At 48.2% G+C, this 16,139-nt stretch overlaps 1 protein-coding gene across 2 annotated transcripts in view; it reads right to left on the bottom strand.

The window, feature by feature from the left end:
• Positions 1–2,384: 2,384 nt before the first annotated feature.
• METTL24 (methyltransferase like 24) overlaps positions 2,385–16,139 on the bottom strand; it is a 49,835-nt gene continuing 36,080 nt past the window's right edge. For both annotated transcript variants that reach the window (XM_074580953.1, XM_074580954.1), the window contains one exon: positions 2,385–3,904. In XM_074580953.1, coding sequence (XP_074437054.1) covers positions 3,590–3,904 — 315 coding nt within the window. In that variant the 3' untranslated portion in view covers positions 2,385–3,589. The remainder of the gene's footprint in view (positions 3,905–16,139) is intronic.

Below are 16,139 nucleotides of genomic sequence, written 5' to 3'. Positions count from 1 at the left end.
GAGCTGAGGAGGTGGTGGGCCCCCACTGCACCCTGCTCTGGGTGACTGCAAAACCGCTCGCCCCCTGGTCGAGGTGGGATGTGCAGAAGCAGAAACAGAAGCTACGTTTATAAAATCAGAGTATCTTGAGTTGGAAGGGACCCGTAAGGATCATCGAGTCCAACTCCCTGCTCCTCACAGGACTACCTAACACTAAACCATATGACTAAGAGTGTTGTCCGGACACTCCGTGAACTCCGACAGGCTTGGTGCCATGACCGCTTCCCTGGGATGCCTGTCCCAGTGACTGACCACCCTCTCAGTGAAGAACCTTTTCCTAATGTTCAGTCTGAACTTCTCCTGACACAGCTTCATTCCATTTCCTCGTGTCCTATCGCCGATCAACAGAGAGAGGAGATCAGCATCCCCCCCCTCCACTGCCTGCCTTGAGGAAGCTGTAGACTGCCATGAGGTGACCCCCCAGCCTCCTCCAAGCTGAACAAATCAAGTGACCGCAGCTGCTCCTTCTAAGTCTTGCCCTCAACACCTTCCACCATCTTGGTTGCCCTCCTCTGGACACACTCTAGTGGTGTGATGTCCTTCTTGTGTTGAGGCGCCCAAAACTGCACACAGTACTCGCAGTGGGGCCACAACAGCGCAGTGTAGAGTGGGACAATCGCCTCCCTTGACGGGCTAGCAATGCTGTGCTTGGTGGAGCCCAGAACACAGCTGGCCCATTTGACTGCCAGGGCACACTGCTGGTTTATATCCAACTTACCATCAACTCAACCCCCAGATCTCTTTCTGTGGGGCTGCTCTCCAGCCTCTCGTCCCCCAGTTTGTACATATAACCAGGATTACCCCATCCCAGGTGGAGAATCCAGCACTTGCTCTTGGTAAATTATACCAGAAAACAAAACGGCGGCAGGAGGCATTCCCCAGCCCTGAGCCAAACTGGCAAAGATGGCCTGGCCATGTCCGTTTACTGAACTCTTTCAGCTTCCCAAACAGGGTGGCTGCATCCAAGTTGTCCTTGGCTTGGGCTAATTCCATGGCTGTGCCTAGGGATCATCTAGGAGAGTTCTAGATGGCCTGAGCCAAAATTGTGCCAGGGATCTCATTAGTTAAGCAGATAGGCATTCCTGTGCACGCTGCCTGCCACTGCTTAATTTACTAGCTTAGGCACAGTTGGGATCATCATCTGGTCAGTAGTCCCAGCCTGGCTGCACTGTCCTCCTCCATCCCTAAACGAGGCGTTTGATGTGCAGAAGCCCACGCTAAGCCCCTTTAGAATTAAACTCCGCTTCAGAAAATCCTAGTGTGAATAAAGAAGTAGCTGGATTTGTTTTTAAAAGGAAAATAAAGACGGGGAGGCAGTAAATCAGAGACTTCATACAACACAAGGCACTGTCAGCGTGACTGAAAGGCAGTAGATTGAAAACCAGCATGCATTTGTTATAAAAGAAAGGGTCTGACATTTAGCCACAAGTTAATATTTCAAATGCGATTTGGAAGACTGATGCGAACCTGAGCGCAGGAGGGCACAGAGCTGGCTCTCACTGAAGAGATTAAAATCCCCTCTGTTTCCAGTAGCCCCTCACCACCCTAGTCCTTCACCATCAAAGCAGGGAGGGTTTTTTTTTCTCCATCTTCCAAAGCGGCCCAAGGTCTGTGGCCCCTGAGGCCAAGGATGCTCCAAGGCGGATTCACCGCAGCAGTTTCAATCCCTGTGCTGGGCTCTGCAGGTCCAGGTGGGAGGCGAGTGCTGGGGCCAGGGCAGGTGGCTCCCCACAGCCCCAGAGCAAGGGCGGTGGGAGGAAGGCTGTCACCCCAGCAGGGCCACCCGCCTGCTGGCCTCTTCTGGGAGAAAGGCAGCTGAGCTGAAGGGCTGAAGCAGTTTCTGCTGGGGAGAGCGGTCCCTGCCTGCCCTGGGGCAGTGGGAGCCCTCAGAGACCTGGGAGAGGAGGGAAGCAGGTGCCTGGCCTGGGGTGAAGCCTGGGAAAGGTGAGGGGAACGGCTTGATCCACTTGTGAGGAAAAGCAGTGGCGCTGGGAGAAAGGTGACTCGCCTGCCTGGAAAGAAGAGCTCCTACACTTATTTCCCCCACCTCTGGCTGCTTGCTGAGATCCTGTGGGCACGCTGGGTCCAACGCAGGGCCCTGCTCTGGGAAGGAGGGGATGAGGGAGCTGAGGCATCGGAGAGGGTGAAAAAGGAAAGGAGGGTATGAAAGGTGAGAGGGAAATGCCAGGATTACAAGAGAAGGAAGGAACAACACAGGGACAGACAAAGAGAGAGACTTGGTAAAAGCACGACGCTGGGCTGAGGCACACCAAGGGGAGGAACACAGCCCTGCAGAAGGTGGAAGCCAAAGGCAGTTACAAAGGCTGTGTATCAGACATGGAAGTGGTGTCATCTTGTATTTTAATGCGAAGTTTAATGTCAAAATTCTTTCAAAGAGAAGAAAAAACCCAACCCGCTATCTATTTTTTTAGCTCCCTCTCATCCCTTAGCTCCACAGGGAACGGCAGAGGCTGGAACATGGGAGTGCACTGCAGCTCCCACCAGCCAGCAGAGCCCCAGCATGGCCACAGACCAGGGCTCCTGCCTGTCCCACCACCTCTGCCAGCGTCGCTGCAGACATGGGGGCCGGCCCGCTCCTGACAGGGAGCGGTGGACAGACCAGGGAGGTGCTGAGGAGGTTGCAGGCATCCAGGCACAGCTTTGGAAAAGGCACACAGTAGAACATTCAATTTAAATACCAACACAAACAAACGAAAAAGACCAGGTTTCACTTTCAGCTCTTTTAAATAGGTATTTTATGAAAAACCATTTGCTACAGCTGTTGCAAGAGTAATTTAAAATAAGCCATTCTTTGAGCGGATGAACTAGGGAAGCCCTGTCTGGTGGGGCTGAAGCCTCCGGAGGGTGAGGAGGGGGAGCACTTGTGGCAGATTTTCCAGCAGCTGAGTCTCTCTGTCCCACCGCCTCCTGTGTCAGAAGCGCTGAACTCGCTTCCCACAGCCAGGCTGACGTAAAGAGCCAAAGGCAGAGCACTCAGAAGCCACTCAACGAAACAGGTAGGAATTTAATTTGCTGGTGATTTCTGCCTCCGACAAATTCAGCTGAAATTTGCCTGTGGGCTGAAGAAAATCCTGTTCTTGCCTAAAATTTGTTCCATGGGAAACAAAGCCAAAGTAAAAAAGGTGCAAACCAAAGATCATTTTATGAAGAGAAGTAACACTTGACCCTTCCTGAAAAAGGCACCTGCTTCCCAGGGCAGCTCCAGGGACGCCCTCTGCGCTGGCACGCTCAGGCACGAGGCAGCCTGGGAAAGCCACGCTGTTAGCCACTCCAGCCAAACCTTTACAGAAACCACTGTCCTCTGAGAGGGTGTACCCGTTGGCAAATATATTGCTGTACAATAAATTTGCGCCGTGTATCTTCTGCTAGTGCCAGTTCTTTTGACAACGTATAAAAATAAAAAGGCAGTCCATTTTGTTAGCAGTCACTGTGTGCATATTTAGCAACTTTAGCCAGTGATGCCAAAGTCCCCTTCAATAACGCTACGGGGCCAGATGGCTCGCAGTCACACATCATAAATTCCTTTCTGCTATTTCCATCTTGTATTTACCCAGCTTAGTGTGTAACAGCTACTGGCGTTGAAGGCTTCCTTTTTCAGAAACATCTGTGGTTTTGATAAGTCTTTGTAGGTATGGAAAAGCCTGAAGTCCTTCAGCTCCAGTTCTCGGAGCAGACTGTACCAGTACCGCACCACGGTGCTGTCGTTGCCGCTGACCTCAAACCCAGGCCAGTGGATGTGTACCTCAATGACCAGCTGTCCTATCTGCTCAACAACATCTTCCAGGATCAGGTTTTCCAAAATTTTCCACTCGGCGCTCTCCACATCTGCCTTGAGGACATCAATCTGCAACAAAAACACCATTGCTATGTGAAAACGAGAGGCTCTGCAATTATTGTCAGTAACATCCGAGGCCAGGCTTCTCCATTTTATAACATACATAATGGTTATTATGTGCAATTCCTTTTGTATTAAAAAAATAATAAATCTCAGAGCATCACAGGGCTAATACGAACAGTACACGAAATGTCACGCTTGCCTGTTGACAGCCCTTCTTCTGCTTCCGACTCTGGATCTGAAAAGCTTTGTACCCTGAGGTGTCCGATGCTGCTCATCCTACAACCAAAGCATGTTACTGTTCCTTCACAAATCTTGCAGTGGTATGAAAGCTATGGAAAAAAAGACACCCACCTAACTAAACAAAGACACTAAGGCATTACCGTTCCTTATTTCTCCATCACAAAATCCTGTGGCAGAACAAAACACACTTGAACCACAGTAGAGCGGGGCCCTCGTGTGCCAGATGCTACACACACCACACAAGTGCAAGAGAAAGCCAAAGTGAAATGAGTGAGAAGGACCAAATAAAAGAGAACTATGCCAAGAGCCTGCAGGGTTTTAGGGGCAGCTCCTCCAAAGAAAAAGGGAGAGCAGGATTGAAGCCATGAAGCTGTCTGAAGGGAAATATCCATCTAATAAAAAAGCACCCTGGTTTAGTTTTAGACCATTATTTCATTTTGTAGCAAGGTATTCAGCAATCCAACCTCTCACAGCCCAACACAACCGCGGGTTGACTTTGCCTGGAGATTAGCTGGGGGAGGGGAGTTGGATGCTTTAATAAAACCAGAGTGTTTCATCACAATTTCAGACCTGGCGGAAAACGATGTCCGCAGTAGTGCTCACAAGCTGCAGAGCTCAAGGGTCTGCGCTCCCAGAGCTGAACAGGGGAGACTCTCTGAGACAGCGGGGTTTGTCTGTGTCAGTTCCACCTGAGCTGCTGCTTCTGCCCATCTGCTCGTGCTCAAGATGTGTTTGAAGTGAAAAACTAGAAGGCTTTATTTGGAGTCAAGAATAGTAAAAAACCCCAACCAAACCAAAAAAACCCAGATTCTCTCTAGCAGCTGACCCTAACTGTCACGGCGCTGTCGGAAAAGACACCTGTGCAGGTACAGGAGAGAAATTTGGGTGGGTGACATAAAAGCATTGCCAAGGCAGCCGTGCCATCCCAGGACGCCTCGCTGGTGCCAGGCCATGCCCCATCCATCCATGCGGGCTGGGGCCCCGGCTTGCAGACCCCTCTTCCCCGGGGGCGCAGGGCAGGGGCTGTGCTGTGAGCACTCCTCCCGTACAACCAGAGCTCTGCTTCACATGGGACATTGCCAGAAACCACTGGGCCATGGCAAGGGGTGGCCACATCTACCTTCCCTTGTTCGCTGGCTGGCTGACTGGAATCACCAGGGTCTGCTCTGCTGAGGTGCAGAACGCTCACAGCCACGTCAGCCCTCCTCAGGGGCTGTGCTCTGGCACTATGGATGGCCATGGGATGGCAAGAATCTGTAGGTGTTTAACACTCGAAGTTTCTGCTCTCCATCTGTAAAACGAGGGTATTAAGCACTGAACACCCTCTGCAGGGTGCAGGGGTTGTGCCCGTGAAGGGCTGGGAGACTTTTGCAGGACAAGCTGTAAACGAGCTGAAAACAAAACACTGCATTTTCAGAGCAGGACTTGGAGAGTGGGACTTGAATGAGGTCCACGGTCACAGGCCAAATAATGACAAGCCAAGCCGCTGCTTCTCTGCTCATTAAGGGTGCATTGTGCCTCCTCCACAGTGAGGGAGGCAGGGGGCCAGTGGAAAATGACCGAGGGATTATGGAATTAAAGCCCGTATTGTGGCACGTCCACACAGGGAGCAGAGGTGAAGGCTGCACAGACAACGTTAGCTCTGGTACTGCCTAACTTAACTCTGCAGCAAAGAGCCTGTCAGTCTGTCCATCAGAGCCTGTCAGTCTGTCCACCCGTGGGCCAGTGAAACAGTTTAACATAGCCCTCCTTTTGGGTTCAAGGGGAGGCTGAATGTAAAGGGTGCTGCTCATAACATCCCAGCTGAGAACTACTTCATGGTTGAGCTCACTTGTTGTCCTTTATACATTTAAATAGGTTACTTATTGTTCAGACACCAACTCGCAGCTCTACCTGGAATGCAATTTTGTAGGTAGTTGATTCCGCATTGTGCAATTACCACAGGACTGAGCTGCTGCACTTCAGAAACCACAGACTTTTATCTTCGGGAGACTTCTGTAACTTTGAAAGGAGATAAATTACGCAATTTATTTTTTTTTTTTTTTTTTTTGCGAGGGTAGGGAGGAGAAATGTTTCTAAGTGTTTGCTTTTGTTTTCCCATGATCTTGCTTTATGGCAACAGTAGGACATCTTTTTCCCATGGTAATGTTTCCAGTCATCATCCAGGTTTGTTTGTTTTTCTCTTGTGACAGCGACTGCTGCTCAGCAGGCACACTGCACGCTCTGCGCTGTATTTACAAAATTGATCTGAAAAGTGGCTGCTAACCAATGTTTCGGTAGGATAAAATGAGATACCACAGTAACTGCTTAAACGCATACTGAAAGTACCAGGAAAGAAACACAAGGCTGGCGGGGATGTGCTGCATACGCAAACCAGAGGCTCTTTGTTGCCCTCCATGCCCAGCCCTGCTCAGAGCCCTGGAGGGACGAAGGTGCCTGACTCTCCCCACCAATTTTGGTGACTGCCTTCCAGGCAAAGGCGTCCATCTCAGCCCAGAGTCTCCATTTTATGCCACGGATAGGGTAAAATAAACAGCAAACCAGCTTTGTGTCAGAGTATCTGAGCGAATAACAAGCATCTTGCTAACACCAAACGCAAGTTTTGTGATGACTACACCGCTCAGGAGATATTTACCCTCAGTGATAAGCAGCGCACTACTGATAAGAAATGAACTACCGCCTTCCAAATGCCTTGATTCAAAGTGCCAGTGAATGGATTAGTGGACAAATCTATAAATTCAGAGCTCTAATTCAACTGGGTGCGCAGCTGGAATCTGCTGCTGAGAGTAAATCCTGGAGGGCAGAGATCTGCGGTGCCTGAAGGTAAAGGATGGCAGTCAACTGCCCACCGGTTTTAAGCACTCATAGACTAAGGCTGGTTCCTCTTATCTTCCACAAACTAATCAGATTATCGCAGAAAAGTAAAAAACGTGTTTTTTTTTAAATGTTTTCTCAGTGTGTAGCTCCCTTGCAAAAGCACTGCAGCATTGTAGCAGTTACACTTGGAGGAAAAAAAAGGTCCTTTCCTCATGCACAACCAAGCATATAAAACAGATGAATAAGAATGTGTTTTAGTTACCAAAGGTTAACACGTACTGTACGAAGGCTCATTTCTTCTTTTTAGGGTAATGACTTGTTACAACTAGGCATCATTTCCTAAAGCAGAGATCAGAGCTCCGCTTGCCTTGATCGGTTTTGAACTACCAGGGTTAACGGGGATTTCGGGCTCTGCGCTGCCCCATGGGCACCATTTAAAGCTCCCCGTGGAGAAGAGTCAATTGAGAGCGAGTAGCTGGAGGAAGCAATTTAGCTGTATTACTTCCAGCACGAACTCAGCATGTGGAAGCGTCAGCCAGGAAAGGCAAAAAACAGCAAAGGCAGTGCAGGTCAGGCAAGGAGGATCCCTCCCTTTCCGTGGGAGCAGCTCTGCGGCAGAAGGTGGGAGCAGGGAGAGAGGAGAGCTGGTTACAGCTTTCAAGCGGAGGAGCAGAGCTCAGAACCACCCCATCCTCCTGAACCACTCAGGATTTGAGGCTTTGAGAAATAACCCTCTGCTCCAGCTCCCTGATTCAGGGTTACCATTTTGACATCAGCCGTACAGCAAGACAAACTCTGCTTGCTTATGCATCAGTTTTTCTCCTCTCCACCTAAGTACAATTTTCTATTTGCAGCAGACAAAACTCTAAAAAAAGATGCTTAATTCATATTTTGATAGCACGCGACTTTGCAGGTAACAAACAGGTTCTTGAGTGTGGGTTTTTTTAAACGTAGCTTCCCTCTTTTCCCATCTGCAACCTTTCAGCATATGTCCTTCACCTTCTTTCCTTTCAAAATGCATCCACAGCCCCTCCTCACCAGCAGGCAATGCCTTGGATGTTAAGTCCCTTTCATTCCTTTTTATTCTGAGCCGAGGCTGTAATTGATGGCAGACAGGATGCCACGTAGCCTAATAGCAAATTACACTCCCAGCAGCTTGCAACCGCCCCTTGCCATGCTCCCTGCGATCCGTGGGAGGGGGAACCATCCTGGCTCTCTCTGAGCCACCCGGCAGGGAGACTGGGACTGCTGAGGGCACAGTCTGAGCAACACGGATACTGAAATCAGGAGAAAAGTCAATCACTCCTGGTCAGTGATGTGCAGCTCCAAACAGCAGCATTGCTCTCTCAAATTACCTCCCTTCCTTCCTACTCACATTTACACCCCACCTCTGCGATGGTCCGTATGGCCAACTTCAAAATGACACTGGGACAAATGTGTCATTTGAGATTACTCGCTCCCAACATGACAGATCGGGCACATCTTCGAGTATCTGTTTGAGGCATCAAAGCCGCAGAGCCGGTTTGTGCAGTCGGGTGCTTACACGGTCTTTGGTCTTTTTTTTTTTACAGTAAAGGGCAACTGTCCAGTTGAAGTCACTCACACAATATACGCATCACTGAAACAGAAAACCGTCAGTGAGCATAGACGAGCTTTGTTCCTCTGCTCTCACCGCTGATCTTCCGCAGCCGTGTGAGTGACAGAGAAGTCTTTTTTTCTTTCAGTTTCAGCGATGTGCTTCCATGAAAGCGTTACACAGCAGGGGCAGGATATTAAGTCATTTTATATTTACCACGTAAGCTGGAGAAAATTCTTCAAAATCATATTGAGAAAACTTATTTAACTTTCTCTGACGGCCAACTGCCGGTATAGCAACAGCTTGCCAGAAGCAGTAATATCCCCAGACAAATGTACCCATCCGGAAAGCTCACCTGGTGCACACAGGAGCCATCAATCTCAGCTGAGTGCTCAGGAGCACTATGAGCACTTTGTCCATGCTGTCCCACGGGGGACTGCTCCCAGCAAGGACCCACGTGGGCACCCCAAGTGACTCCCTCACGCAGCCGCAGAGCCCAGGCGTGGGAGCGACCTGGCGCTTTTATTCCCCACTTTTTCCCTTGGTCTCTGATGCTGAGACGTTTCCCACATACTCTCTCCATCTGGAAGCAATTTCTCTCTGAAGACTCATTACAGAAAAAGATACACCACCCATCCTCCTCCAGTCTAGCCCAGTTAAGCGATGCCACTTACTCCAGTGGACAGGCAGGGAAGAAAAGGCCTGTTAGCTGGCAGGAGGTTTTTTTCAATGCCACTTTACCAGAAGACAAAATAATCTCTGGACAAACAACCACCACCTGACTTCAGAGATCAGCATAGACTGAAAGCCTTTCTCCCTGGCTGCATTTGGTCAGGAGGCTGCAGGGTTTCACCTGTGGCTTTCCTGTCATCACGAACATCTTTCTTCACCATGGGATTAGTTCTTGGCATCTTCCCATCTTAGCTCATGCTGGGCACTGGATCAGCCAGAGATGGCAGCTTACTCGTTAATCATCTTCTGGTCATAAAATAATATATGTCCCCAAGACTAAACTGATTTTCAGACAGGTTTGATGGCTTTAGCTAGCATTACGCTGTAATGACCTTAAAGCTAGAGTTCTTGTGCTTAACATGTTGTCTACCTTTCTACCCAGCAAGACCAAGGTTCCTGTACAGTGACCCAGAGAACAGGACCTACAAGCCCTCAGCATGGGGCAGGCTGGCTACACATAGACAATCCTGAGGGAGAGGACCTTCCCCTCACAAAAATCCTCAGCATCAAAGATCTTGGTTCCCCACCTCTTTAAACCGAGACCAATCTCCAGAGCAGGCAACGGGAACCTCATCGCTAGCTGAGGACTCAAAGTGATGCTTTCTCAGAAGAAACAGGGTGAAGACCCCAGCGTGAGGACACGAGCCCCCAAACAGTGAGCTCCTCACCTGCTCAGAGTGGCAGCAGCTCACAAGTGAGCATCCCTTCTCAGAAGCACTGTGCCCCAGCTCCCATTTGCACCGTGTTACCCTTTTCAGTTCGCACAGCTCTTCTGTTGTACAGAAAAAGATGAAAACAACATCCCCTCACCAGGGCCCTCAATCCAACAGCTAGATTGCCCGAGTGGGGAAAATCCCACAAGGGAGCTGCAGAAACCCTGATCTTAAATTATTTATCAGCCTGATCATCAGCAACAGTACTGCTCGCCAAAGCCCGTGCTGCAAACAGAAATTTTAAATATGCATTTATTCCACCAGCAGCCAACAGCCCTGGCCGAGCCCGTGGAGTTGCCTTGCAAAGAGCGCATTCAGCCACCTAATCTCACAGGAGATGTCCCGCTGCCCGCTCCCCCCAAAAAGGGGGGAAAATCCTTTCATTTCTGTTCTTTTGATCTTCTCCGCCAGACGCTGCGGGATGCCTGTGGGAACGGATGTTTACTCAAAAGAATAAGCGCTGTATGCTGGACCCTCAAGTCTCTTCGTTAAAGGGGAACAAACATTTGCAGCCTGTTTGTGTTGCCCCAGCACCAAGCAAGGACAGTGGAACCCAGCTTTGGGCTTTCATAAAGCCACATTATCCTGGTCTTGCTAAACATGAAAGTCAGCAGCAGTACCATGACAAATGCATTAGGAGGGAAGGAGGGGACGGCCAGCGTGGGAGGTTTGTGTTAGAGGACAAATAGTTAAGCAGCAATTGATCCCAGAGCCCTGAGTGGCAAGACCTGCCAGTGTGTTCGCATGTGCAAGGGAGAGAGGACTTAGGCTACCGTAAAATGGTTGTACTAGTAAACAGCATTTGTTTATTTAGTGCCCATGGGGGCCTTCAAAATGTAAGTAATTGAAGAAAGGGCTCAGGGTCCCATCTTCAAAAAATGTTCACCACACCTTAAAGAACATCTTTTATAGGATGAGAACATGCAGCCCCAGTATAAGTGGGCAGCTCCAATTAAATCTGGTGGAGCACCTGGTTCCCATCTGCATTACCCAGCGCAATAAAGTCCTTGAAGACTACACCTTCATGGGGATCTATTAGTTTCACTCCATTTCTGGGCCAAGGTGCCAACTTGCCTCTCTTCTGCTTCACCGTTTGTCTGACCACCCTGCTGTTTGCTTGCAATTGCAGCAGGAAGAAAGCTGTGTGTTCCTGAAAATGTGAATAAGGAACATCCTGAACTGCTTGCCTGACTATCACATTTCATCTGGGATGAGCAGCGGGGAGCGGAAAGGAGAGCTGCTGTGTCTTTGACCTCTGCATTTCAAATTTTTGAGAAAGGAGGGATACCTTGAACTGCTGTCAGATCAAAAATGAGACCAGAAAGGATCCAGACAATAAGGTGAAAGTATTCAGACAAGAGATCGCCAATTCCAATGACAAGAATTTGTAAACAGTGACAGGAGGAGGGATGAGCTACCAGGGACAAACGTGGAAGAAAAAAATTACATTTATTTAGAGAGCTCCTAAGTGCTCTGGATAGGGCATCTATCTAAAGAACTTATTAATGTCAATTACTCCCTGCAAATTGTGAGAAAGATGGGTAGTGGAGAAAGACCAGGATGCTTATGAAAAGGGGTTTGCTCTCAATTCTCATAAAACCAGTGTCATGCCACGGACCACCGCCCTGAGCAGATATTCAGTGCCCTGGCCGAATTAAAACCGCACAGATTCACATTACTGTGCTTAAGCCAGCGTTAATGGCTTAAGCGGGAGCTGGGGAGCACGCATACAGGTCTGAGCTCAGCAGGTGCCCTGCATCTGGTACCACCTTGTGAAACACGACAGGTTCCCCAGGCTCCTGCCAAGCTCCAGTTTCGATGGGAGGAGGGAACCAGAAGTGACTGGCTTCCTGCAGCAGCAGCATACCAATGATGACTCCACGGTGCCCGCAGCAAGTACCGTGCTCTTCTGAATGCAACTGTTTGACACCGAAATAGTGGTTATGCTGCTGCTGCTGTTGAAAAGAAGGTGGAATGGCATATTAGTGCACCGGACTGTGCTGGGAATTGAACACAGATTGTGCAGCCCTCTAGTAAAGCTGGGGGAAAGCAGATTTTTAACAGCTGATTTTTCTGAAGGGTCTTCCCTAACAACAACCACCACCACCAAGGCAACAAAAAAGGAAAATAAACCCCTAAAAAATCCTGCTTCCTTTCTAGTTTTCAGCAGACAATAATATGCTTTGAAAGCGGTGTGTGTTTTTTTTTTTTAAAGAAGACTTTAATAAGTTCTGTTTCAACAGTGAAATACTTTCATTACAATGCAGGCATTACGCTAGCCCTTTTCCTAGGAGAATAAAAGGCTATGGATTGCACCACATTCACCCCATGTTGTCATTAAAAAGATCTTCGCTCCATGCCTGACAATTGCATACTAAACAGCATCTTCAGGTCACTCCCTAGAAACCCCCCCATTCTTAACAATATCTTAAGAACTGCTCCTGGCGGAAAGAATTTAAATGAGGTGAAAGGAGATGTAAGGGACCAAGAGAAAACCCCGTGAAGGAATGTGTATGAGGCATTCCTGGCATTCAACACAGGGAGCAGGAGAGATGGTGAGCAGTAAATCACTGTCCAAAGATCTTTGCTTCCAGAAACATGAGGTTGTCAAGCCCACTTCTCCTTGCAGCCATACTCTTCAATCTAGCTACAATTAAAATATTTTACACAGCAGCAGCCTCAGCTGACTAAGCAAACGCAGAGCAATTACCACCTTGATTTCATTATCACTAAAATTAAAAAATATATACATGCAGGAAAGAAATACTGTGTCAGGAGCTTATAGATTACTACAGAGCAACCATTACAAGGTTGCAGAAAGCAGCATTTCAACTGCAGCTGGAAACATCTCCACCAGTTCAATTTCCAGCAACCGGAGTAAAATTCGCTAACTCGCAGATAAACCCCCAAACAAAAGGTTCACGCATAGAAAATGGTTAGTGGTCAAATCACAGCTCTGCCGTAACTCCAAGGAAACTGGTGGCGTTAGACAGAACATGAATTTGGCCCAGCATGTACAAACATCACCTCAAAGGGTCTGAATGCCTGTGTTACCAGCAATAAGTCTCGCAAGAACACATAAATCAAATTACAGAGCTAGAGGCAGATGCTTATTGTAGAGTAACATGCTCTCCAGCACTCTGAGCTTTTGCTTTAATGGGATGACTTAAAAGAAAAAAATATTACTCTACGTTTTCTGGCTAGCTTGCCCAATGTTATTATCTCCGGTGCTCTCCCTTTCTGCACAACCAGCATGGAAATCAGGCGTGTGAGACAGGTTTGCAGAACTTTGAAGTCCTGATCTCAGGACTTGTCAGACAGATGCTGAGCACAGACAGCATCATGGTCAGACGGATGCTGAGCACAGAGCTGAGTTTGGAGTCACCACCCCAGCTCCCTACATCCTGCAGTTTTTTCCCTGTATATGCTTTGAGGTTACTGTACACCTGCACAGCAGGTCTAACCCCTCATGCATTCATTCATACCTTTCTGGTCCCACACAGAAATAGGAGGCTGGAGGAAAAAAAAACAAACAGGGGAATTAAAACATCCATTTATTTTCTTAAGGGTGCACTCCCTCCTCACTGCTCAGGACCTCCCCCCTTCCTATTCCCACTGCATCAGCTTGTGCTGCTGCCGCGCAGCCTGCCCATCGCCAGCCACCCACACTGCTCTCGCCTGTGCTGCAATCGCAGGGTGCGCTACCCAGTCTCCACTTCTTATCCCTTCTGGTTTTTGTGGATCGCTTACGCATGCACGCACGCGTTACCAGCGTGGCTCAGGTCACATCTGCTAACATTTTCCCACTACGTGTTAAAAACAAAACAAAACAAAAGCCCAAATACACATATGGTACATCACTACAACAGACCTACGCTGCTCACAGTGGCGAGAAACTCTGGCTTTCAGGAACAACCAACCCACAGTAAACATGAAACTGCAAACTGCTCTCCTAATCAATTAAAAATTATTCCAAATATCCTATTTGAAATCTGCTGAAATTATTTTCTGCCAGGAAAACAAGACAGAAAAGTGGGAATTACGTATCAGTTCTCTGTGTGTCCTAATAATTTCCTACGGTGCTGCTGAGAGGGGCAATGCTTCTTGCAGGTCTAGGGAATTCTCTCTGTGTTTCTCTCTGTGTTCACCACTAATGGCACTCTTACCACTGCAGCAGTACTGGTGTTTGAGGATGTTCCAACATGTTGTTATTTAAGAAAAAGAGAAGGAAGAAGTTCTTTACAATGAAGGTGGTGAGACACTGGAACAGGTTACCCAGAGAGGTGGTGGAGGCCCCATCCCTGGAGACATTCAAGGCCAGGCTTGATGAGGCTCTGAGCAACCTGATCTAGTTAAAGATGTCCCTGCTTACTGCAGGGGGGTTGGACTAGATGACCTTCCAACCCAACACGTTCTATGATTCTGTGGTTCTAAGAATAGGAAGAGGTGGCCACCAGTCTCAGATGGATTGTCCCTCTGTGATACCGGGGCAAGTCACCTGAGGTGCGATGCACCTCACCCAGCCTTAGACATCTAAACCCAAACCAGCTGTCCAAGCTCCCTTTAGAGACCAGAGAAAAGAAGAGGAACTTCTAAGGGCAATTTGAGATGCACAGTTCACATCATCCAGCCTGTTTTAAACCTCTGCCCTTCGATGAGATGAACTGCACCTTCACGGTTTCCCTTGAGTTTATGAGGACCTCAACGGCTATCTCATATGTAGAAACTTAAGTTAACGGAAGTGAGTTCTATGCTTCTCCATTCCCTGGCAGGTCATTTATTTAGACTATAAGCTCTTACAGCTACAGTAATACATCTGCCTGGTGCAAAAAGGGTCCAGTGCTAACATGGGACTTTACTGTGCAGAGTTACTCCTACTACAAAGGGGCCAGGATCAGCCATTTACACTTTAAAAAAAAAAAAATCACTGCTCTGGGAAAAATCTCCTTCTACTGTGCCACGCAGAAACTGATATAACAAACAGACAGTCTGATGTGTCCACATAAAAGCAAACGAGATGGCACGCAGTAGCAGCGCAGAAGTTTCTGGGGCGGAAGAAGAATAAGGCGATTCCAGCCTGAGCCCCCGTTGGGACTCCTGAATAGTACTGATGGCTGATGCTCCAGCTGCAGGAGGGGCGGCGAGACAGTAATAAGATGTTATGGGAAATACAGGATCTCTCATGTCGGAGGAGACTTAGAGAGGCCAGTATGATGATCCTACCTACCAAAGCAAAGGCTGTTCTTCCCAAATATGTCTGGATGGTAAATAACAGCTGCAAAAAAAGGGCCACTTAAGCCTAAAGACCACTGATTGCACAAGAAAACTTGGATGTGAAAATAATGACTCTAAAAATCAGATGAAGGGTGGGTTTTTTCCTTTTTAAAATTGAGATTCTGGAAAAGCCCCAGATAAGCAAAATAAAACAAAGAAAAAAATTAAGCCCTTTCAAGACAGAACTCCAAACATTTACTTAAGGATTTGTACGATGCAGCAATTCAAGAGATCTGGTCTCACTTGGTTTTTCTGACACTAAGCCAAACGGAGCAGAGTGCAGACCTGAACTTGTGCCTCCCGCTCCAGCAAGGTGAAGGGGGGCTGTCCTCCAGCTGCAGCAGCACCAGTGGCAAGGACTCACCTCCCCGCAAGAGCTCCTGGACTTCTGAGCTCCCGGACTTCTGAGCTCCCGGCTTCTCATCCTGAGCTCAGGCTTCCCCATCATGACATAGACCAGTCTGCAGGTGCTCATCAACCAGCAATGAGGACATTCTGTCAGTTAAGATGGCAGCTGAGCTGAGTTTAAACACTGGTGGCAACCACACATCGAACTTGGGCATGGTAGCCGCTCAGTGAACGTAACTCACACTAACTAACCCCCAGGCTCCCTGTGTAATACTTAAGTCTACCCTTGCAAGGGATACTCAAGTTAAATAATTTTGTCTAGTCAGGGTCAAGAATTCAAAAGACTATTCTGGCCCCTGCGGTCCTGAGGTGTGTGTAGTGAAGAGTAGGCATGGATTTGCTTGCTCCAGAACCTGAACACAGACTTTTTCTAACCTGGAGAGTTGTTTTTTTGTTTTGTTAATCAAATCTCCATGCACAACTAAGTTGTTATACAGTTTTCCTGGGGCTTTTATTTTATATTTATTTGTGTACGGCCAAC

This window comes from Larus michahellis, chromosome 3 (genome assembly GCF_964199755.1).
Source record: "Larus michahellis chromosome 3, bLarMic1.1, whole genome shotgun sequence".
NCBI classification, from domain to species: domain Eukaryota; kingdom Metazoa; phylum Chordata; class Aves; order Charadriiformes; family Laridae; genus Larus; species Larus michahellis.
The sequence above is the reverse complement of the archived record's forward strand: the minus strand, read 5'-3'. Positions and strand labels throughout refer to the sequence as shown.